The following is a 26,587-nucleotide window of genomic DNA, read 5'->3' as shown; positions in this document are numbered from 1 at the left end:
GCAGGTGGACTTGAATAATAACAAACTTTGAAAGGTTAGAGTATACATAATGAATAGTAAGACATTCTGACATACTATGGAAAAGACAGGGACTTTGACAGAGATTTGCCTTCATTTGTTAGGGCATAAAGTATTGAACAGGGAGGTTATGAAACAATTTATAGATCTCAGTTAAGTCACAACTAGAGTACTTGTTACCACACTACAGGAGGTATGTAATTGCACTAAAGAGGGTGCAGAGCAATTGTGCCATACTATTACCTCAAATGTTGACAGGACTAAATAGAGTGGAAGAGGACATGAATGTTTTTTACTGTAGGGGAGTCTAGGACCAGAGAGCACAGCCTCTAAATAGAAAGATGTACCTTTAGAACAGGATTTCTTCAGCCAGAGTGCAGTGAATCTGTGGATTTCATTGCCACAGACAGCTGTAGAAGCCAATTGTTGAGTATATTTAAAGTGGAGGTTGATTTGTTCTTGATTAGTAAGGGAGTCAAAAGTTTACAGCAAGACGGCAGGATATTGGGTGTTGAGAGGGATAATAAATCAATCATGATGGAATGGCAGAGTAGACTTGATGGGCCTAATTCTGCTCCTATGTCTTATGATCTAGGTGTTTCAGCTATGAGAAAATGCTGAACAGTCTGGGGTAGACTTCAGAGCACTGAAGACTGAGAGGGATCAGATTGAATTATAGAAAATTATGAGGGACAAAGAGAGAGTAGATAAGTGATAAAATTTAGAGGTTTCTATAGCCAGTGGTCATAAAATCAAGGTAAATATTCTATAGATTTAGATAGAGGAAATTTGAGGAATATTTTTTTCAGCCAGATAATTCTGAGACACTCATACATTTGAGAGGTACTTGGATGAGATTATGAACTGCCATGCCATAATCTGAGTGCTAGAAAATTGGATTAATGTAAATAGGTGCTGGATGAATAGCATGAACACAGTGGGCTAAAGGGCCCATTCTCATGCTCCTTGACTCTCTGACTTCATGAATATGAACAGATAAGGTAAAAACAAAATGATATGCAAGACTCATAAGAGTGCAGGAGATTTATGAAGGGCAAAGTACTAGTGAAAAATCTGGAAATATATTTAGTGTATGAAATGTACACTGTCAAGTACATTACCTAAAATCAAAAAATAGATTTAAAAAAACAACAAAAATACCAGATAATAACTGGAAGACGATGAGAGTGGAAACTCCATTGTTTTATGATTATTCACATCAATAGGTAAAAACTTCCAAGGAGATACATGAATAATTTGCTTGTAAAATAATAGAAATTTTGAATTTTTTTATATATAATTTTTCTAAAATGTTGCTTTTGAACTATATAAATTACTGTTACAGACTTACTAAGAAGATGCAAGTAGGAAGTAATTGTAAGTTTTTTAAATATTTTGTCCATTATTATTTTTTAATTGAGTATTGATTCACTTGTCCCATCACCCAGTACATTTCCTTTTCTCATTGCTACTATTGGGGAGGAAGTACAGGAGCCTGAAGGCACACACTCAATGATTCCGGAACAGCTTCTTCCCTTCTGCCATTGGATTTCTGAATGGACATTGAACCCATGAACAGTATCTCACTACTTTTTTTTATTTGCACTAGTCATTTAATGTAACTATTATATGTATTATATATACATAATAATAAAGTCTGAATTACAGTAAGTATATATATACACTGTAATTCACATTTTTTTCTCTTTTGTTATGTATTGCAATGTACTGCTGCTGCATTACAGCAAATTTCATGATATATGCCAGTGATATTAAATCTGATTCTGATTCCGGTATCAGAAGTGAAGTTGGTCAAGAAGGTTTGGTCACTTGACATTCAAGATGAGGTAGTAAATTGGATTTCCTAGAAGAAGCCAGAGAGTGGTTGTAGAGGCCTCTCTGACTGGAGGCCTGTGACTAGTGGTGTGCTACAGGAATCGTTGCTGGGTCCATTGTTGTTTGTCATCTATATCAACAATCTGGATGATAATGTACTTAACCAGACAAGCAAATCTGCAGATGACACCAAGGTTGGGACTGTATTGAATAGTAAGGAAGGCTATCAAAGCTTCCAGCACGATCTGAACCAGCTGGAAAAATGGGCTGAAAAATGGCAGATGGAATTTAAAGTGCAAGTGAAGTATTGCACTTTAGAAGGACCAACCAGGGTAGATCTTACATAGTGAGCGGTAGGGCACTGAGGTGTGTGGTAGAACAGAGGGATCTTGGAATACAGATCCATCATTCCCTGAAAATGATGTTACAGGTAAATAGGATCATAAAGAAAGCTTTTTGCACATTGGCCTTCATAAATCAATGCATTGAGTACAGGAGATGGGAACATGTTGAAATTGCATAAAGTGTTGGTGAGGCTTAATTGGTGTGCAGTTTTGGTCACCTACAGGGAAGATGTAAATAAGATTGAATGAGTGCAGAGAAAATTTACAAGGATGTTGCTGGGGCTTCAGGACATGAACTATAGGGAAGGTTGAATAGGTTAGGACTCTATTCCCTAGAACATAGAAGATTAAGGGGAGATTTGATAGAGATATACAGAATTATGAGGGGTATAGATAGGGTAAATACAAGCAAGGTTTTTCTACTAAGGTTGGGTGAGACTACAACTGGAAGTCATGGGTTAAGGATAAAAGGTGAAATATTTAAGGGAACATGAGTGGTAATTTCTTCACTGAAAGAGAGTTGAGAGTGTAGAATGAGCTGCCAGCACAAATTGTGGATGCAGGGTCGATTTCACCATTAAAGAGAAATTTGGGTAAGTACATGGATGAGAGGGGATTTGGGGGACTATGGTTTTGGTGCTGGTCCAATGGACTAAGCAGATTAGTGGTTCAGCACAGACTAGACTGGCTGAGGGGCCTTTTTTGTTGAGTAGTGCTCCATGAATATATGACTCTAATTAAAAGAAAAGCTAACATTTGCAAACACTATCATATACCTTGCTTGAAATGATTAAAGTAATAACTTATTTTGATATCATACTTGCATCAAATCACTTAAAATTTTATGTATTCAGTAAAAATTCTGACAATCAATGTATGGGACATAATTTCTGGAGAATTTTTGGCACCTTGAGTTAGCATCAGTCAATCAATCCCAATGAGATATTGCAGGGATAGATATTGATTATGACTTCCTCTATAGTCCAATAAAACATCTTACTTCCATTCTCATAACAGCATCCCTTATTAAAAAGTTACTTTAGAATTCTCATAATACCCCTTCTGTTACCTATTTTAAGTCTTTGAGTGTGATTACAAATGTAATGCCATGGTTTAGATTTCTACTGCTATTCTGTGAGGTATTTTAGTTTAGCAGTTTTCTGTTAAAGCGGTGTGCCTGCTGGAAAGAGTGTTTTGATTTTGGTTAAAGATAAGGAGCCATGTTGTCCAACTTGGGAAAGTTGTTTCAGCCAATCAGGGTTGTGGGATGTGAAAGAATGTTCTGGAGAGGTGGTCGGGAAGAGATTTCTGAAGAACAGTAGTCTGGTTTGGGGATTTTTGTCAGGACGTATGGGGAGAGGAGCACTAGGGAAGATGCCTGGAGGAACCCATTTGAAGAGGAAACCCTTTTGCAAGGAGTGCTTCACGAGGCCGAGGATTCCATGAAGAGAAGTTCTACCTATGGTTGGTGATGAGAATTGTGCACTGTGAGTAAAGCTATACACTCAGGTACTACAGAAATGAGCTCCAACGTTTATGTGCACATTTAGAATGTTTTTAACTGTAATGGGCCCTCTTATCTTTCTTTGTTAAGATGGAGGGGTGGAGCGAAGTTATGATGGCGCTAAGCAGCATCTCCTTTGCTTCCATCTTCAGAACAGCTCTATTTCTATCACTGATACCTCTTTTTATCTCTTTTTTCAAGGTTCTTTTGAAGACCCTGACCTGGAGTTACACTCTGACTTTGGTTCCTTGTGGGAATGGGACCCGTTCTCAGGGCCTCATGACCAGCTGCTTTCTGATACTCCAAGAACACAGCCTGAAAGACAAACACACCTTCAGTTTGCCAGATTTTTGTGGCTCTGGAGACAGGTTGATTCCAGGCTGGTGCCCCTGACTGAGATGTCATGGGAGAACCATGAAATATTGGAAGCAGTGGGTTAGCTGCTGTAGGCTGTGCGTCCAGAGACCTGAGCCTCTGGGGCAGACAATATGGGCGCAAAGCTCAGAAAAAGTGATGCAACAGACTTTTATATCATAAATCAGTGAGTTGTTTGTTATGTCTCCACTCTCGCTGTGAAACAGGGACACCCCTTTTTCCCTTATTAGGGAGAGAGAGAGCCTGTGGTATGTCGAATTACCAGGTGAACAAATAGCTTTTGGGGTACTGTAAGTCTGTGTCTTTATTGATGCTTTGTTGCACACTTGAGTGCTCGGTGGAGGGCACCAATGATATTTTGCTGGTGGGGGATCGTCGCCTTGCTGCTGCTTGTGCATGGGAGAGGGAGCCAGGGAGGGGCTTTGGGGTTCCAACATTTAACTGTCATTCATTCTTTGGGGCATTCCTCTGTTTTCATGGATATTTGTGAAGAAAAAGAATTTCAGGATGTATATTGTACACATTTCTCTGACATTAAATGTACCTATTGAAACCGGTAAATATACTTGCTTTATAATTTTAGGCTGGTGTACGATTTGTCTTTTCTGGGTTATCTTTAACTGTGTATGGGCAGTATTTACACAGCATTCATTCAAATTGAGGTTCCTTTAATCAGAACGTCACGTTATTTGGTTGAACCCCAAATCATACCAATCCTAGACGTGTATTGCTTATGAAAGGTAGCATTCCTACAGCTAATGAGCCAAGTTGGTGTATAAACCCTGGTGAGGAGGTTACACAAATGATTACAAAATTAAGAACATTATATCTTGTCACTCAAAACACAGCAATGACATACCAATTAAAGTCAACTGTTACTTTTAATACAAGCACAGAAAAGACTCCCGTCTCATTAGTCCAAAAAGAATTCGAATGAAGATCACATAGGTAAACAGCTGTAGTTTAAACCTCCAATGCCTTATACCTCTCCAATTATTCTAATAAACTCTTTCAAGCTGCATTATTAAGTTATATTAAATTGAGAAGACAGATAAATGCAGGATTTGTCATATTAAATTTAATCACTTCTCGGGGGGAAGTGTGATGCAGTTGTTCTTCCAAAGCCATTAATATCAGCAGAAAGATTTAACTAGGTATGTGCAACATGTTTTTGTTCTTAGAATTTATTTTATGTGAGACAGCTTTTATTCTGTATAAGCTAAGTGTCGTGATATCATAAAGCTCTGAAGCCAACATTGGAGTTTTAATGCTAAACATTGTTCTCTTTGTTTTGGAGTAATAAAATAACCCAATGAATGCAATTACCTGTTTTGTTGTACTCTAAATGTTCTTTTGTAGGATTAGATATCTCAGCTATTGGAGGCCACAACACTCTGTAATTCTACATTGCTATTTTCCTTTCATTGCTAATATCATTGAACTTAAAACTAGTGCTACCACATGTTCTTCTCTCCAGCAGGTGGCAATTTATTTCCCACCATGCAAATTCCTCATATTATCCAGATAAATAAATATGTAACTGCATATGATGGGAGAACATTTACTATATATATATATATAGAATCCATCTACAAGGACAAATAAAAAACCTGGTCAATCTAATTGATTATTACCTTTCCAAGAAATGGTAAATATGCCTAGAACACTGTTTCTGTAAATGGCTGTCACAAGCATGATTTCAAATCCTTCTAAGTGTGTATTCCTTCAGAATACATACTTCGGAATGGAAATAATGAGGAATTTCTTTAGCCAGAGAGTGATGAATCTGTGGAATTGACTTCCATGGCAGTTGTAGAGGCCAGGTCTTTGGGATATTTACGACAGAGGTTGATAGATTCTTGATTGGTCAGAACATGAAGGGATATGGGGAGAAGGCTGGAGACTGGGGCTGAGAGGGAAATAGATCAGCCACGATGAAATGGAGGAACAGACTCGATGGGCCAAATTGACAAATTCTGCTCTTATATTTTATGGTCTTATGGTCTCCTGCTGCAACGATGCATTTCAAGGTGCAATAAAATCTCTAAGCAATGCCACAGAACATAAAAACTTTTAGTAAACTCAAGATATTACATCAGCTATAAAAATTGAATTTATAATATATTAAAACTATTTTTAAAAAAATTTAAATTACTGATCTAAACAAATACTGTACCTCAATTAGATTTTAAATGATCTCATTACATAACCATATATACGAGCAAGGGAAGTTAATTGGATTACTACCATATTACCCAAAGATTACATTAAGTATGAAGAATGTGTCTCTCTCAGTAACAGAAGACTTTAGACATTCATAACATTTCCTGCAAGCCCTCCATATCTGAACTCCACTTAATTCCACGTTTCCACCATTCTTTGGTGAAAGAAGATTTTTCTTCATAGTTTAATCTTTATCAAGAAGGCTTGAAGTAAAATCAGAAAATATTGAAACCCTTTAACAAAAGGTCTTTGTAAAGAAATGTTAACTCTCTTTCTATAGCTGCTGCCTGACCTGCTGAGTATTTCCAGCATCTTCTGATAAATTTCCAAATTTCCCAGCATCTGCAGGTTTTTGATTTTCAGTTTCTAGTTCACCTTGAAATATTTGAGATAGAGCCAGAGATGTAATCCCTTGCAATAGAAGTGAAAAATTAGAAAAAAAGACTAAACTGTGATTATGGCTTTGATGATCAGACCTTCGTTCATATCATGAAATTTTGACCAAATGATCCTTTGGCAGTGTAAGTACATCTGTCCTCATAAGGCTCACCTAAAACCATTGTGTCAAGAACCTCAACATACAAGTGTTCACATAGCCATATGCAAACTGAAGAACAAGGTATAATGTTCCAGTCTTGATGAAATACCATCTTTTAACCAGCTCCAAATATGTTCGTAAGACGGAGTAATTTTAAGACTTTGGAACTTAGATCTTCAGTTGTTTTTATCATAATGTCATCTAATCCTTTCGATGAGATTTCCCCCAGTCTGATATTCCACTGAAGCCAACTGTTTTACTGGATGTGTACCAGGTAACTAATTAGGCAGTCAGATTTGTAGAGCAAAGCAGCAGCCACAGCAAACTTCAGGAGATGGCAAATATTTACACCATATGTGATCTTGTCATTTCCATTAGATATTTTTCATACTTCATGGAAATGACTTCATCACATCATATTTTAATTATCAGAACTATTTTTCTCCTTTGAAAGTCTGTTTGAAGAAAATATTTCAAACATGTGTTCAAATCTGCATCAAACAATGGCCTAATTAACAATCCTGATGCTTTCAGCTGCACAAGAAGCAAATCTCAAAGGAACATTTAACCCAATACTTTTTTTTATCATGAATTCCTTTAACACTATTCCCTAAAATGGAATGTATATTATAAACAGAAGGCGTTGCAAATATTATATCATTTGATTCATGCTTACCTGTGGACCTCACTGTGACCTCTGTCACAAATCCATCAAGAATTGTCAGATCCATGCTCACAGCAGAAAACACACTCCCATAGATCTCAATAATACATCTTTCCATTTTGCCATTGCTTCCAATTATTTGGCTGTCATTACATTGCATTTTAATTTACACTTGATTTTACAGAGATTTTCAGAGCATGTTTCAAGCAATAGTAAATTTTCAATGTGTCATGATGCATTAGCAACTTAACTGCTTAATATTGCACTTGCTGGTCTGCTTTGTGTATTGCAAAGCCACAACTTAATCAAACAAAACAGTTTGAGGTTACAGCTGTTCAATTTTTAACCTTATTTATCTGTTTCCAGACCCAATCCCTTTGAGTAAATCTAAAAGCAAAAGGCCTTCTATTGTGATTAATAGAAAATGTATTTGGTTTGGAGACTAACAGGCAATTACAGAAGCAAATTCAAATACTGTTTTTTATTTTTAGATGGAAAATTTAATAGTAGAGAATTATCAGAAAAGTAAATTGTGCAGTACACATCGAGAATACTTGCCTTTCACCTTGTATAACTGTCAGTGTATCCCAATCCCTTAATCTTTTCCCCATGGTTCTCATTCAAATGCATGTTGCCATCATAGTTACGAAGAATGTTCTTCATCATTACTGTTCTCTGCATAGAATATTTCCTCACTACCTCCCTTGTGTTCAAAACTATAAACATTTTTTAACCATCCACAGAGGAAAATAACTTTGTTCTTTTTATCTTATGTAATCCAGGCACAATCATGCACATTTCCATTAAAAATCCTCTCTTCCTTTTTGAATATACTAATATCTACCAATATCAAATTTTACTTTATATATCCTCTTTCTATCCCAAAGATATTTTTATCCATGGAAGGGCTTTTTTTTGTGTGATTGTTATATAACAATCACTTCCACAACAAGAGGCCTGAATTTATCAGTAGACTGTAAATGATGCATTGCCTAAATTATATTGTAATTAATTGAATGTAGAAATCAAATATAGTATGTTAGCCCAGAACTGCCCAGTCCAATATTGCAACAGAATTGTATGATACTACATTAGTACAGCCATTAGTATGAGGTTATTTCAGCTCAAGACGTTGGAATTTAGAGCTCAATCCTCACATCCTCTGTAAGGAGTTTCTGGATGTCCTCCCTATAGAATGCATAAGTTTTCTCCAGGTCCCCTGATTTCCTCCCACAATCCAATGACATACTGGGTAGGTTAATTGTTCAATGTGAATTGTCCCATGATTAGGTAAGGGTTAAATCAGGGCTGTTGGGGGTTGCCGGGCAGTCTGGCTCAAAGGGCCAGAAGGGCCTATTCTGCTTTGTATCTCAAAGTAATACGTAAGTAAATACATAAATAAATAAAACCCCAAAATGATTGCCAATACAGTCTGGCTCAAGTGATATTTGTTTTTTTAAGTTTACTTCCTGAACAATGAGTAACAATTGATATAATTTCTGGGCCTTATTCTCCTCTAACTCTTCCCTCACCCCCTTATTGAAATATACACTTCCTGTAGTTGAAACAGCTCTTTAGAGGTCACCTATTATGATTTTCAGTTTTACTTCTCAATCTTTTGGTTCAACTTAACCCAAGCCAAATACCTTCTCTTCCTGTTGTAATTAACCCTCCTCCACTAAAGAAGTTCTATTCTAGATGGCCCTTGGTCCTTCATCATAACTCAGTCCACTTTATTTTCCAGGACCAGAACCAGAACCAGGTCCAAAATAGCCACCTTGTTCAGCACTTTCTTCAATTTATAGTTGCTTAAACCTACGTACATTTTACCATGATCAGATCATTCTCGGAAAATTTCATAAAAATCACACTGAGTCATAGAAAAGTACAACACAGAAATGGGCCCTTTGGCCATCTAGTCCATGCCAAACCATTTAAACTGCCTACTCCCATTGACCTGCACTGGGACCAGAGCCCTCCATACTCTTACTAACAATATACCTACCCAAACTGAAATGTTGAAATCAAGCTTGCATGCACCACTTGGCTGGCAGGTCTTTCCATACTCACTAAACCTTCTGAGTGAAGAAGTTTGCCCTCATGTTCCCCTTAAACCTTTTACCTTTCACCCTTAATCCATGACCTCTGGTTGTAGCCCTGCCCAACCTCAGTGGAAAAAGCCTGCTTGCATTTTACTCTATCTATACCTCTCATAATTTTGCATACCTCTATCAAATCTCCACACAATCTTCTACATTACAAGAAATAAAATCCTAACCTATTCAATTTTTCCTTATAACTCAGGTCCTCCAGACCCAGCAAAATCCTTGTAAATTTTCTATGTACTCTTTCAACCTATTCACATCTTTCCTGTAGGTAGATGAACAAAATGGCACACTGTACTCCAAATTAGGCCTTACCAACTTAGACAACTTCAACATAACATCCCATCTCCTGTACTCAATATTTTGATTTATGTAGGCCAAAATGCCAAAAACTTTCTTTATGACCCTATCCCCCTGTGATGCCACTTACAATGAATTATGGACCTGTATTCCCAGATCCATTTGTTCTTCTGCACCCCTCAATGCCCTACTGTTGACTATGTAAGACCTACCCTGGTTGGTCTACCAAAGTGCAACTCTTCACAATTGTCTGCATTAAATTCTAACTGCAAATTTTCAGCCTATTTTCCAGCTGGTTCATATACCTCTGCAACCATGATAGCCTTCCTCTCTGTCCACCACACCCCCAATCTTGGTGTCATCTGCAAATACACTGATCCAGTTAACCACATTATCATCCAGATCGTTGATATAGATGACAAATAACAATGGACCCAGCACCGATCCCTGTGGCATGCCACTAGTCACAGGTCTCCAGTCAGAGAGACAACCATCTACTACCACTCTCTAGCTTCTCCTATGAAGCCAATGCCTAATCCAATTAACTATCTCATCTTGAATAATGAGCGACTAAACCTTCTAGACCAACCTCTCATGCAGGACCTTGTCAAATGCCTTGCCAACATCCACTGCCTTACCTTCATCAACTTTCCTGGTAATTTCCTTGAAAAACTCTAAGATTGGTTGGACATGACCTACCACACACAAAGCCATGCTGACTTTCCTTAATCAGTCCATATAACCATATAACAATTACAGCACAGAAACAGGCCATCTCAGCCCTTCTAGTCCGTGCCGAACGCTTACTCTCACCTAGTCCCAACTACCTGCACTCAGCCTATAACCCTCCATTCCTTTCCTGTCCATATACCTATCCAATTTTTTTTTTAAATGACAAATCGAACCCGCCTCTACCACTTATACTGGAAGCTCGTTCCACACAGCTACCACTCACTGAGTAAAAAAGTTCCCCCTCGTGTTACCCCTAAACTTTTGCCCCTTAACTCTCAACTCATGTCCTCTTGTTTGAATCTCCCCTACTCGCAATGGAAAAAGCCTATCCACGTCAACTCTATCTCCCACATAATTTTAAATACCTCTATCAAGTCCCCCTCAACCTTCTATGCTCCAAAAAATAGAAACCTAACTTGTTCAACCTTTCTCTGTAACTTAGGTGCTGAAACCCAGATAACATTCTAGTAAATCTCCTCTGTACTCTCTCTATTTTGTTGATATCTTTCCTATAATTCGGTGACCAGAACTGTACACAATACTCCAAATTTGGCCTCAACAATGCCTTGTACAATTTTAACATTACATCCCAACTCCTAGACTCAATGCTCTGATTTATAAAGGCCAACATACCAAAAGCTTTCATCACCACCCTATCCACATGAGATTCCACCTTCAGGGAACTATGCACCATTATTCCTAGATCACTCTGTTCTACTGCATTCCTCAATGCCCTACCATTTACCATGTATGTCCTATTTTGATTATTCCTACCAAAATGTAGCACCTCACGCTTATCAACAATAAACTCCAACTGCCATCTTTTAGCCCATTCTTCTAACTGGCCTAAATCTCTCTGCAAACTTTGAAAACCTACTTCATTATCCACAACTATCTTAGTATCATCTGCATACTTACTAATCCAATTTACCACCCCATCATCCTGATCATTAATGTATATAACAAACAACTTTGGACCCAGTACAGATCCCTGAGGCACACCACTAGTCACCAGCCTCCAACCTGACAAACAGTTATCCACCATTACTCTCTGGCATCTCCCATCCAGCCACCATTGAATCCATTTCACTACTTCAATATTAATACCTAACGATTGAACCTTCCTAAATAACCTTCTGTGTGGAACCTTGTCAAAGGCCTTACTGAAGTCTATATAGACAACATCCACTGCTTTACTCTCGTCAACTTTCCTAGTAACTTCTTCAAAAGATTCAACACCTTCCAATAACTTTCCCATAACTGATGTCAGAATTACTGGCCTATAATTTCCTGGTTTCGGTTTAGACCCTTTTTAGAACAGCAGAACATCACTGGCTATCCTCCAATCTTCTGGTACCTCTCCTGTCACTAAGGATGTTATAATTATCTCTGCTCAGTCCCTGGCACTTCTGCACTCGACTCACGCAAGATCTGATGGAACACTTTGTTAGGCCCTGCGGATTTGTCCACCCTAATTTGCCTCAGGACAGCAAACACCTCCTCCTCAGTAAACTGTATTGGGTCCATGGAGCTGATGCCACTTTGCTTCACTTCTATAGACTCTGTGTCCCCATTTATTCTGGCTTCACACATAGATTACCAGTCTGATTTTCTAAAGGACCAATTTTGTTCCTTGCAATCCTTTTGCTCTTAGCATATCTGTAAATCCCTTAGGGTTCTCTTTTACCTTGTCTGCTAGGGCAATCTCATGCCTTCTTTTAGCCATCTGATTTCTTTCTTAAGTGTTCTCTTGCATTTCTTATACTTCATAAGCACCTCAAGTGTTCCTAACTGCCAAAACTTGCTACAAGTGCCCTTTTTTCCTTAATCATGGCCTCAATATCTGATGTCAAAAATTATTTGGAGACACTGGAGAGTTGGGAAGTGATTTGCAAGGACAATAACAGAAATAACTAAGTGATATAACAGAGGTCTTTACAGTTATGAAATATTTTAATATTGTGCGTCTACTGGTGGAGAAGATCAAAATTAGAAGCCACCACTAAAATAATCAAACAACAAAGATATACTTTATCCACTTTATCCAGAGAGTGGTAGGAGAACATGTGGTGCAGTGAAAGAAAACTAGACAAGCATGTGAAGAAGAAATAAGATATTATTCTAATAGATTAAATGGAGAAAGAATGGGTGAGGCATAAGTGGAACATAAATTGTCAGCAAAGTCTGACTTTCAGTCCTGATGAAGGGTCTTGGCTCAAAATGCTAACTGATTTTATTCCTTTCTATAGAAGCTGCCTGACCTTCTGAGTTCCTCCAGCATTTTGTGTGTGTAAGCTCTGTTTCTGATATATATTCTGCAGAATTCCACATTGATATAGAATATATGCTTGTGCTGAACTACTTTTATGGATTTCAAACATCATCTGCTTCAGGCAGATGCATAATAGCTATTTTTGAAATACACTATAAAGGTCAAGCATTAGATTCAGATGCAAAAATCAAGTAAAACCAACATCTGTTTTACTACTGAGTCATGGAATAGCTTCATTTATTTAGAGGAGTGGTTTATGAACCAGTACACTGAAAGAAAAACAAACACAACTGTTGATTCCTTAGAAGCCTTCAAGCACCCACTCACACCCCATTCCTTTTCCATAGATGGCTTGCTCTCCAGCACAGTAAATTACACAATAATTTCCATGTTTGTACTAAATAATGAACATTAAACATCAAATAAAATAAAAATATCTTATTCACAAAAAAGATCAGTGTGAGGAAAGCCAAGTGTAGTACGGTAAGAGCAGTCACAACATCAGTGACCACATTTTAGGAGTGTGTAGGATTTGGCACCCTTGTCTGTCCTGCAGTTTATATTGGCTGCTGTCCACAGTCCATTGTCTTACCCTAGGCCTAATTCCAAAGGCTGTAGTAGGTTCAGGTTGATCTAGAGTTTTATAGTTCGTCAAATTTAGAATAAAGAAATGGAGGTTAAACACTCAAATTTAGGAATCTAAACCTCTGAACATTAAGTAAGATGTACAGTATAGATCATGGTATTTCCAAACCTAAGGCCAGGGATGAACTGCATAGATCAGACAACCCCAATAGGTGGACCATGGGCCAAGTCTGGACCGCAAGAACCAGATGTCTGAACTGCGCCGACCCATTGGCACTTACGTGAACGCACCTGTCATAACATGTAAATAAAGTGCGCGCTGCTCTAATTTATTTTAACCTCATCCCACACCGTACACTTGACCTATGCCCCCGTACAGCACACAACCTACTGCACGCTCTCTACGGTCCTTGACTAGACAGCGGCTCGCACCAGCTACCCGCCTGTCATCTAAGAAGCGAAGCTGCCATATTAGCGAATTGTTACCAGCAGTAAGTCACGGACCCCTAAACTCTCAGGAGACAGCCTCCTCTTCCTGAGACAGCCATTCTCCGTTTCGGCTGACGGCCAGTGGACTGCAGAGGCCAAAAGGCCGGTGCCTTCCATGGATGAGGCAACTCTTCAGATTCATTTTATTGTCATTTAGAAACCACAAGTGCAATGCAGTTAAAAAATGTGACAACGTTCCTCCAGAATGATATCACATAAGCATATGACAAAACAGACTACACCAGAAAATCCACATAACATTTGGCAATCCCCAATCCAGAGTCCGAAGAGGCTGCTGCGTATTAATATCGCGCTACCATCTTAGCGCGTTCCCCAGAAAGGAGCTCCAAATCCACCAGACAAAACAAGACCAAAAACTCAAGCTACAAGACCTGCAAAAAACCACATAGTTACAACATATAGTTACAACAGTGCAAACAATAGCATAATTGATTAAAAAAAAACAGACCATGGGCACAGTAAAAATAGTCCAAAGATGTTAAAGGACTATAAGTTCAAAAGAAACCACCACACAGTTTCCACAAGTCCCCAGGGTCCCGACAGACTCGCCATCCCACGCCGGCAGCAGAAGGGAATACCCCCGCTATGGACTTCCACAGTGCTGCCCGACTCAGCCTCGCAGACGCGGCACACAACAAAAGTACCCCGACCGCAGTGGGCTCCGAGTCCGTCAAACCTCCGAGCTGACGACCAGATGGAGGTCTTGGAAATCGGAACATCTGATTTGCTCAAAGCACAACTCAAGGACATTGGGGTGAGAGACTTTTGGATCAACGTGGTTCCCCAAGCTCAATTCAAAGACGCGAGAGCTATTGCAATGCTCCTACTCACACTGTTCGCCTCCACTTACATATGTGAGTCATCGCTTTCTTCAATGAACTCTACCAAGAACCAGGACAGAAACAGACTCTCCAATGCACATCTTGGCCAGTGCCTCAGGATTGCCACAACAGAATACAGGCCCGACATCAGAAGGATTGCCTCATCCCGTCGCTGTCACTTCTCTCACTGATTGGTGAGTGAATCAACTTACTTTTGTCCATTTGTCAATCTTATTGTTGTCTAATAATATTACAACAACAATAATACTGATAATTTCATTTATAGCTACACTTGATACTTCAAATGCTACATAGCTTAATTAAAAAGAACAAATTGATTAAATGAGAGAACAGAAACAGTGGAAAAGGCAGTTCTACTAAAACTCTGTGTGTGGAAGAGAGGTGGTGAAGACTACCGGCGGGGTGGGGGGGGGGGGTTGTGTGTGCGTGTGTGTGTGTGTGCTTTAAGTCCCACGAGTTCTCAATGTGACAGCTGACAGTTGTGATAGCTAGAATCATAATTAAATGGTTGGTTTTGGGCTTATTTTGTTTCAAGAGTGCATTTTTTTTGTGTGACCCACAACACAGGCTTTGAGAATCCCAGGCCTAAATTATTACTACTACCACTACTACTACTACTACTGCTACTGCTAATACTACTACAACTAATAATAATAATAATAACGGTAATAGCAGCAACAACAACATCTGCCCGTAAAACAACTTACTGGTTCAATGAAAAAAAACCCTGGACGTTTTGGCCCTTGGCTTGGCATGCTTGACATAATTTGACCCTTGTGGAAAACTAATTGGGGAACCCTGGCATAGATAGATAGATACTTTATTGATCCCACAGGAAATTACAGTGTCACAGTAGCATTACAAATGCACAGATACACACATATTAGAAGAGAATTAGGAAAGAATAAAAAATAAGTTAACTTCAAAATAAGACATACAAGATTTACAAATCAAAGATTAGAAAATTTACTAGATTTCCAAGTTCACACTGATAAGATGGTAGTGCAAGAATTACCGTAATATTATACGGTAATGGGTGCACACTCATGCCGTCCAGATAAGAAGTGAGGTAGTATGGCATCTCCCCTTCACACCACCGCATAGAAGATTGTACTGGTGACAACAGACTGGTAGAACATGTGAAGGAGAGGCCTGCAAACTCCAAAAGATCTCAGTCTCCTCAAGAAGTAGAGACAATTCTGGCCCTTCTTCTACACAGACTTTCTGTTGGTGCTCCACTCAAGTACCAAGTGATGCACCTCTAGGTTCTTGTAGGTCCTCACCATCAATAGTAACAGTACAGTTTTGGTCTTCCTAAAGTCCATTATCATCTCCTTTGTCTTACTGATACTGAGCTGCAGATGATTCAGCTTGTACCATTTGACAAAGTGCTTCACCAGGGTCCTATATTTATCCTCCCGTTTTCCCTTTATACACTCAACTGTAGCTGAGATTGAGAGAAGTCTTTTGTTTAAACTATGAATAGCTAAGATCATGATTGTGTATCTAGACACTCTTATTTGAAAGCTAATGGAAAAAACAGCAAAATAAAGATTTATTCTTCCTCTTATACAGTCTCTCAAGATCAATAATACTTTTGTTTCACTGAAAAATGGTCCTTGTTTTATGGGTTATGGGGAGAAGGCAGGAGAATGGGGGCTGAGAGGGAAAATAAAATAGCCATGATAGAATGGTGGAGCAGACTCAATGGGCCAAATGGATCTAATTCTGCTCCTTTGTCTTATGATCTAATTGTCTAATGTAGAAGAGGTATTGCAGATCAGCTACCATACTGCCCTGAAAGAGCAAGGACTTGGTCTGATATTAGAGACAAGACTTTGCTGCATAGATCACACACACACACACACACACACACACACACACACACACACACACACACACACACACACACACACACACACACACACACACACACACACACACACACACACACACACACACACACACACACACACACACACACTCCCCTAAAATGAACTCAGCTACATGATCTTGCTCACACACTTTTTCTCAGATGTTTTTCTCAGTCTACTTATTTTTGACCCCTTTCCCCGATCTGCTCCCTCAGTCTCCCCACTCTCTTGCTCCTCATCCCTCTTAGTACCTGCCCCATTTCTTACCTTCTTTCCTGTTAAACCATTGTGTCTTCCTTCTCTTGATTCCCAGACATGTACTCATCTTCTCTACTCCCCAATCTCCTACTGCTAGCTGTCCAAAGTTCAAAGTGCTGTTCACCCATCTAACAATTAGAGTACTTCAATACAAGAAAGTCTGCAGATGCTAGAATCCAAACAAACTCACACAAAATACTGGAGGAACCAGCAAGTCAGGCAGCATCTATGGAAATGATTGGATAATCAACGTTTTGGTCCAAGACGTACTGAGAAGGAAAGGGTAAAATTCCAGAATAAAAAGGTGTGGGGGGAGAAGCTAGCTGGAAGCTATGTGGGTGGGAAAGGTCAAGGCTGGAGAAGAAAGAATCTGAGAGGAGAGAAGAGTGAGCCATAGGACAAAGGGAAGGAGGAGGGGACCGGGCTAAGTAATAGGCAGGAGAGAAGAAGTAAAAAGTCACAGTTGGGAATAAAGGAAAGGAAATTAATTTACAAGAAGCCACAACTGATATTCATGTCATCAGGTTGGAGGGTACACATATGGAATATAAGGTGTTGCTCCTCCACCCTGAGGGTGGCCTCATCTAACTTACTGACTACTGTGGCTTGCCTTCTTCATGGTTGGCCATACAATAGCCAATTGTCCTGCATCTACCTAACCCACTTCCCATCCTAACAGTTGCGCCACCTCAAGCCTACAGCCGAAACCTCACCCAGAAGAGGTTCAAGAAATCTTCATCTGCATTCTTGTTGTTAGTCTTTGTTGACAGACTGCAATCTTCAATTAGGTCCCTGAGTCTCCCTACCTCTGGCCCCCTTTCCCCTAACTGCTTCTCTTGAAGTCTGCACCAAATAGCTTAAATTGGGCAAAGTGAAGACATGCTGGTTCTTTTATTTATTAAAAATCTTTTATCCAGAAGAGGCATCAAAGATGAATGAGAAGCATAAGTATATTATGCTGTCCTGCAGATCAGTGGGAATGCTGAGATACTGCATTAGTTGAATTACAGTACCATCATGGTGAGACACATGTTGCTCCTGTCAGGATAACTTCCTGCCACTGTTGAGATTATTACTAGTTCTGTTTCCCTGAAGCCAGCAGCACCAACCAGTTCCAGAAGCACCCAGAATGCTACAAGAAATATCCAGTAAGCTGACAAACAAGCTACTTGAGGTGACCCATGCTGGGATTCAAGGCAGGTATTAGACAATAATTAACATATTTAAATAGACACCTACTTATTTAAAGCAAATAGGCAGTTTGTCTGCAAAAAGAAACAACTAAAATGTGAGGAATTCTGTGCGCAACAGTGAAATGCAAAAAAACATTATTTTTAGTTCCCCTGCTCAATTTTTCCTTTGCCACCCATTATCAACATATCTATTCTGATTCTTCTAAATATATGACCAAGCCATTTTATTTTCTGTGAGCGGGGCAACATTTTTCTTATGGCTATGAGTTCTCTAATAACAACTAGAAGATCAGAAGTTATGGACTCCTGCAATCTATACAATGAACTAGTCCACACTCACTGGATCTAAACATCACAATGACAGCCAGCTCTAAGGATCCCAATCTCCATTGCTGGGGCTGGTTGGAATTTACTTAACCTTAATGGTATGAGCCACAGGCATGAATGTTGCCACAACATCAAGAAATTATTTTTTCACATGGACAGCAAATGAGATTTTATCCCACTTAGAGACCATTACCGTTAATATTTCCTTCAAAATCACTATTAATGAGAAACACAAATGAATTAGCTTCATCGATACAGTGGATACAAGAGCAGGTCAGAGACAGATAGTAGTTTACCCTCAGATACCCCATAGACTTTCCACTCTTAATAAGACATAAGATAGAAATATGATTGAATACCCTATTTATCTGGATGAAGGTAGCTCTAAGAGCTCTCAAAGAACTAGACAGCTTTCAGGGGAAAGCTTCCTATTAACCACCATAGACATTCAATCACTCTACCAGTAGAAGAAAGTAGTTGCAGTGCCATCTAAAAAAGTGTGAGGAAGCATCTACAAAATGCACTGCAGTTGCTCATCCAGGTTACTCGGACAGAATCTCAGAAAGCCACAGACTCAACCAGCAAGAAGGACAAGGGCTACAAGTGCATTAGTGCACCACTATTTGCAGGCTCCCCCCTGTTCTTTTTTCTATTTAGAGATGCCTTTCTGTTCTGGCCCAATGCAAACATGCCACCTAATTACACTCATGTGACCAATTAACCCACTTACCCATATGTCTTTGGAATGTTGAGGAAACTGGAGCACCCGGAGGAAACTCAAGTGGCCATAGGGGAGAACGTACAAACTCTTTGCAGACAATGGCAGAATTGAATCCGGGTTGCTGGAACTGTAAAACTGCTAACACTATCATGCTACCCCTCAGATAGTTGCTCAACATTCTGATCTGGAACTATATCACTACTTCTTCTTCAACCCTGGGTTTTATCATGGAACTTCCTACCCAACAGCACTGTGGGAGTATCTTCACTAGAAAGAATGCTGTGGTTCAAGAATCGGCTCATGTGTGAGTGGAGAAAGGCAATAACTGCTGACCCTACCAGCAAATCATAGACTCTGAAACATGGACAATAAAAATAAGCTACGAGGCTCAATAGCCTCTTGTAATACATGAAAGGATTAGCATTTTGCTTGTGTTATGATTTCTATTGTGTTCTCCTGTGAAAGCAGTTTGCATTCTCAGAAAGAGAAAACCTGGTTTAATTTCCTTTCTTTTAACAATAATAATAACAGTAACTTATTTATAGAGTGCTTTTCATACAAATGTACTTCAAAATGCTTTACAATGGCATAAAGTGCAAACAAAAAATAAAAGACAGAACAATGTTAGTTAAAAGCAAGATTAAATAAATAGGTTTTGAGCTAGCGTTTAATGGCATCAACTGGGTCTGCATCCCCTATAGTTTTAGCTACTGAGTTCCATAGTTTAGAAGTGTAGTTAAAAAAAACCTGATCTGCCAATTTTTTGTTGAGGGAGGTTGTTTAGAGTTAAGAGACTGGGTTGTGACTTTAGTAAATATTGCAGCGTAGTCGTGTGAGTTATGTAAACATGAAAAATGTAAATACATCAGTTATTTGAATCTTATGAACTTGTACATGTTGAGTACAAGAACCCCTAACGTCTTATCCAAAATTTCCTAAATCTGAAGTTTATTTTGAACGCTGACATGATGTCACAAATGGAAACTTCCACAAGGCATTGCAAAGGTTCCTAGGCAATGTGCTGATCTCTGTGCACCACAAACAGTTCTAAGGAGGGAGCTTATGTATGTAATAAACAGAAGTTAATGAAAAATAGAAAAACACTGCATGAAAAATAAAGATCTCAATTGTGTATTGAAAGAGTGGATTTGTCAACATTGGAGTGAACACCTGTTCCTTAACGATATGCTGATCATGAAACAAGCAAAGATCTATCAGGACAAACTGAAAATTGAATGTAATTGTGAATATTCAGCAGGTTGGTTACAGGAATTTAAGAAAAGGCACAGCATTTCTTTTCCAAAGCTTTAAAAAAAATTTAAAGGTAAAGAGTCTGCTGATCATAAAGCAGCAGAGAAATTCATGCATAAGTTTTCAAAGATCATCACCGATGAAAATCTAACACCAGAACAAGCCTACAATGCAGATTGATTTTATACTTTACATAAAACCTATAAAAAAGTAAAATACAAATACAATGTAGTGTAACCTTTTAATCAAAACACAGCAATGTAGGTGGAGACTGAAAGCCTGCTGTTATTCGTGTTGTTCAACAGCTGATTCAGGTGTTGTGATGTTGCCGTTACTGCTTCTGTTACCCTACACATTATATTTTCATTATATTAATGGTATGTAATCATTTTTACTGTTAAGTACATATGTGTGATGAACAAGTGTAAGACAAAGACTGCTTACTGTAGCACATACTGTAAATTCAGAGTCAGAAATGATAGCAATCCCAAGCCATCTCATTATCTATTCCAAAATCCCCAAAAGATCCAAAATCCTAAACACTTTCAGCCTCAAACATTTCAGATAAGGTGTACTCAACCTGTACTTAAGTTTGTCATTATTACAATAATGTAGTCAGTCGAATATTTTATATGTGTTGTGCTCCCTATTTGGGAATGGTTTAAAAAGTTTCAAGGGTCCACAGGCAAGCTGAGTGAGGGGACAAAGACAATGGCCGTAGTGTTATAGTGTCACACACGATGGAAACAGTCCTTCAGTCCAAATGATCCATGCTGACTCAGATTCCCATCTGTCTGGGTCGGGACTGTATCCTGCTGAAGCTTTCCTATCTACCAGTAAGTACCTGTCCAAGTACCTTTTAAATGCACCTGCCTCATCCTTTCTCTGGCAGCTCATTTCATAAACTGACCACTCTCTTGGTGAAAAAGTTGTCTCTCAGTTTCCTATTAAATATCTCCTCTCTTATCTTAAACCTATGCCCTCTAGTTCTTGATTCCCCAACACCAGGGAAAAGACTGTGCACATTCACCCTATCTCTAACACTCACAATGTTATATAGCTCTGTAAATCATCCCTCAATCTCCTATGCTCCAATGGAAAAAACCCCAACCTGCTCAACTTCACTCCAGAAGTCAGTCCCTTGAATCCTGGCAACATCCATGTAAATCTCCTCTGTACATATGTGGATTTCTTAAAAGTATATCCACTTTGGTGCACAAAGCTGTAATGCATATTTTATTATAGCGAACAAGGTTAGAAATATGAGCATTCAAAGGATCCTGGGTGTCCATTAGTCCAAGTATCTGAAAGTCAATATGCAGAGCCCACTATTGATTAGGAACGTGAATGTCATTATTGTGAAAGGGTTTGGGTACATGAGTAAAGCTGTCCTACTGCAATTACTTAGGCCCTAGGTGAATCCTCTCTACAGTATTATATTTATTGCTGTTTTATTTTTAAGAAAAAATCTCTACTTGCCATGAATGCATTAATTCCAGGGACGGTAAGTCTGCCATCTGAGGAGAGATGATTTTTCTAGAGTTTAAGAAGAATGAAAATTCTGATAAAATTCAAAAGACTGGGTGTGAGAAGGGTGTGAGACCCTTGCCAAAGAGTCTAAAATCAATGGGTGTTGCTTTGGATTAAGGACTAGGCAATTTAAGACTGATATGAGAATTTTTTTCACACAGATAGCAGTGAATCTGGATGGAATTCTCTATCCCAGAAGGCTGTAAAGAAATAATCACTGAAAATGAAGAATGATTTATTTTTGCATAATAAGGGACGGACATTCTGATAGAATATCAGTCAAGATCTTGTACAGTGGAGCAAGCTTGAAGGGTCACATGCTGTTATTTTTTGTTATCTTAAGTGCATTCTGTTCATTTCCTCCCTTTATTCTGTATCCTTACATCATTATTGCATTCAACATCTCCAAATTAAAAGAAAGAACAATTGTCTTATACGTATTCAGTAGGGTAAATACAGAAAGATTTGAGTAAACTGTATGGGACAGAATCTGCCAAATTATTCATTATATTGTCAAGTCCCCAGGCATTATTCTTTTAGAACAATTTCAAAATATTCTTACAAAACTGCAAAAATTATGTTGTTTACTGCTTTGGATTCATTCTAGTTTTTGAAATGTTAACTTTTTCCACCCCCAATATAAAATAATTGCTTTAAAACGGAACGTGATATATGAATATGCAGCATATTCAATATTGTTGCCTTCCACTTTGCTACATGGAAAACGGAACAAAAAAATGTAGAGAATGAATGTTTATCATTTAATGTTGCCACTAACTGGATCCAACCAGTCAACTTTAATTATTTTCACATTAACGCTTCTTGTTTCTGTCTAACTCATTTGAAATAAAGTAAAACACTATTCTAATCATTTCAATGAGTTCGCAATTATACTCATAAAATCGCATAGTTGGCACTTGCCTAACATTGGCAGACTCGAAATCTGCTACTCCTAGTGGTGTGTGTGTGTGTGTGTGTGTGTGTGTGTGTGTGTGTGTGTGTGTGTGTGTGTGTGTGTGTGTGTGTGTGTGTGTGAGTGTGTGTGTGTGTGTGTGTGTGTGTGTGTGTGTGTGTGTGTGTGTGTGTGTGTGTGTGTGTGTGTGTGTGTGTGTGTTGATGCGTATTGTAGCGTTTCTATTTACCTAAAGCAACAAAGATTATCTGAAACAGGACACTACCAATTTAAGTGATCTCCCTGGGATTGAACTGCTCTCCCTTCTTGCTTGATCTCAAGAATTGAGGAAGGTTAAAGATGTCATTACAAAGTGTCACACTGCGAAATCATTCATACACATCGGCACAAGCAACTCAAACGTCCAAGTGAAGAAATGCAACGGAATTATTTTTTCAGAGATCTGCATTAGCTGGATCCCCGTTTGCTGATCTGGGATTTATCACACCCGGGAGCAGTTGTGGAGACTTGCCGTTGCCACCGGCCGATAAGAAGTCATTGTTAAGAAGATTTATCCTCGGTGTTTCGAAAATTGCCATTGGCTAGAGAAAAGGAAAAGGCGGCTAATTTTCTTTCTGCAGAAACGATAGAAATATTCCTTCGACCCCACCCCCTCCCTCGCAAGTGAGCTTGTTGGCGCCGTCGTTTTTTTTAAGAGCATGAAGTCATTAAAGCGAGGTTTGTGATTTCATTCTGGCATCGCTTATTAAAGCGGGGTCCCTCGTCAACCCCGGAGGCAAACAGAGCATAGCAGCACGAGAAGGGATATTGTTAGCTTGTTAATGCCACTTTACAGACAAGTATGAACTTCTTCCCAACTCTGTCCAAAAGAACTACCCCCTTTGGTACCATGTTCAATACCTAATTACACCAGTAAGGTCTTCCACCGGTGTATTTCTCTCACCGTGCAAATGGCATGTTGGCCCACACTGACACAAGATCGGTTCAATGTCTAAGCGCAAGATTTACCAGCGAAAACAAGTTGTTCATGACCAGTGCACAATCATACGCAGGTTGTATTGGGCTACCTTTACACGAGTGTGCCGTGCTTCGGGGGATCTGGTGTGCCTTTGTAATCTAAACGAAAAATGCCAATCGTTTTTTACTTACATTGTACTATTTTAACCCATCGATTGCCGCACAATATAGTTTGATTTCGCCAACTGACGCGAAAGGAGTGGATAAAATAATGTAAACAACTTGAAAAGGGCGAGAAAAGATCGTAGTAAGCTGTAGTTTTTAGTAATTTAGTTAGCTCCAGCATGGGCACTAGTCTCCGTCGTACCCAAGACTTCTTGAAGGAGCGGTGCCCCAGAAAGGCGGTGTCCATCATTAACGACCCCCACCACCCAGGGCATGCTCTCTTCTCACTGTTAGCATCGGGATGAGATACAGGCACACACTCAGCGATTCAGGAACAGCCTCTCTCCCTCTGCCAACCGATTTCTGAATGGGCATTGAAACCACGAACATTACCTCACTACTTTTTTCATTTCTGTTTTTTTTTGCATAACTTATTGCAGTTAACTATTTTACTTACTGTAATTCACAGTTTTCCGGTATTATCATGTATTGCATTGTACTGGTGCCGCGAAGTTAAGAAACGTCACGACATATGCGGTAATATTAAGCCTGATTTTGATTGTGATTCTGAGGATGATTTTGCTGTGGATAGCGACTGGACGATTTATTCGCCTCGCTTTTTATTAGCAGACGGATTCTGCGAGAGACCACGCAGGGTCTCTCGGCACATTGGCCATCGGGGACTCGGGGTCTCTGGAAATGTTTACCTACAGTTAAGACGAAATGTAAAGAAACACACGTGGAGAGATTTTCTGTACGATACTGTTGCGCCACCTGCGAATTCAAACTAGCATGCTCAGTGCAAGTGGGATCTTACGACGAATTAACTTGATTAGACAGCGCGGGAAGGTACAGAAATTCAGTGTAAACATTAAATTGGGACTGGTTACTGGAGAATGAGGGTGGATTTTATATATTGCAGTACATGTTCTCCCCTGTAGAAGTTCAAACTAAAAACAATATCGGGAGAAAAAGCGCCTTTCTAGTCTTATCATCATGCCCCATGAAATATTGCAAAACAAAATTAAAACTCAAAATATAACCTAGTGGCCCATACTATTCATTTACCGCATAATGTGTTTTTTTTAATTATTAACGTAGAGCGCATAGACCTGCATTAGAGTGCAATACAATGATTAAAGTTTTGAATGTAAAGTAATATCGTATTTCATTCAGATACTTTAACTCTCACCCTATCAACCTCCTGGTCGGTGCGCGTCTCCCTTGGTTCTGTCTGGCAATCTGCCTGCTCCTCGACCGAGAAGCCGCGGCCGTCAGCCCTGCCCTCGGAGCATCTGAAGCTAGATAGCTGGTCCGGACAGGTGAAAGTGGGGTGGAAGCGGGATTCTTCTCCCGTAATGAAACCGGACTACCGCCAGCGTCAGAAATAAAAGCACTTCGTCTTTCGGAGGAGCCGACGTTATGCGTCCATGCCGATGTATGCCTACCACCCTGTGCTCTCCAGAGGTGTGTCCCGCTTCTCTCCCGGGACGATACCGCGCTAATCCGGGATGTAATAGGACGACTCGCCCTGGGTGAGGTTGAACTGATTCTCTGTAATGTAACGGGGTTATAATTTAGCGGATTGGGCAGTACGCGCCCAGTCCCTGCTGCAACCTGTCCATTTACCCGGGAACGATGAGTGCCGCTTTCTCGGGAGTTAGCTTCTCTACCGAAATTTGATATTGGGCGCGCTGCCCGAAGTAAAACAGGCATATTAGCATCCGATGGCATCCGAAACAAAACGGGATTTGTCTCCGGACTTCTCTGGCCCCTCAGTGTTCTGCTGTGGCCAGGTAGTCTTGCACTATTCGCTGTCAGGTTGGAGATCCCATTTCCCGTTCGGAGTCCCCGGGACTGTACAGACCTCCCGCGAAAATCCTCTCGAGACTCATTCGGCGCAGCAGAAAGCCCCAGCACTATCAAAACGGGGATGCAAATCTCGAACCAACTGCGCTCCATGTCACACGCCGGATGATTTCGCGTTCTTCTTGATGAAAAGTTAACAATCCTGGTCTGTAGTCCTGCAATATAATCCTCACAAGGTTTTGCGTAAAACTAAAAAAAAAAGCCCTTCTGCAAAACTGAAGTGTAGACGTATTTCTTGCAAAATAAAAATAAATGGCTTCTAAATATTTCAAATAATTTCTCAAGTCGCTCCGCATCCACGTTTAGAAGTTTGCCGACTCTCTTAGGTTCTGGTGCATGTGGGTGACTGTCAGACTCCCAGTCAGTAACTGTGGTTTAAAAAAACAGCTTCTGCCCTGGAGTTTTGAAGTAACTCTGGCTTCCCATTCGGATTCCTTCTGAACCAGGCATTACGTACAGAGGACGCTCTCGCCCACTCTCAATGAACTCTGACGTAAGGACAGAACCTAATTTAGTATCGAGAGAGAAATAAAGACTTTAAAAAAAAATGTGTGCATGCAACACCCCGCCGTTTGCTGACAGGAGATCAACAACATTCGGGGAAGATCAGCGAACGCGTTAAAGCAAAAATTTAGTCGCGGATCCAAGAGTCGTTGTTAGTGCATTGACCCTGCTTGGTTC

At 39.6% G+C, this 26,587-nt stretch overlaps 1 protein-coding gene across 1 annotated transcript in view; it reads right to left on the bottom strand.

Annotated features, from left to right (window-relative positions):
* LOC140724740 (latent-transforming growth factor beta-binding protein 2-like) overlaps positions 1 to 26,338 on the bottom strand; it is a 411,525-nt gene extending 385,187 nt beyond the window's left edge. Inside the window, exon 1 of the mRNA XM_073039256.1 lies at positions 25,230 to 26,338. Coding sequence (XP_072895357.1) covers positions 25,230 to 25,999 — 770 coding nt within the window. The 5' untranslated portion in view covers positions 26,000 to 26,338. The remainder of the gene's footprint in view (positions 1 to 25,229) is intronic.
* Between the last annotated feature and the right edge of the window lie 249 nt (positions 26,339 to 26,587).

Source organism: Hemitrygon akajei, chromosome 3, assembly GCF_048418815.1.
Source record: "Hemitrygon akajei chromosome 3, sHemAka1.3, whole genome shotgun sequence".
In the NCBI taxonomy this organism is placed as follows: Eukaryota; Metazoa; Chordata; class Chondrichthyes; order Myliobatiformes; family Dasyatidae; genus Hemitrygon; species Hemitrygon akajei.
Note: the sequence above shows the minus strand (reverse complement) of the source record. Positions and strands in the feature narration are given on the sequence as shown.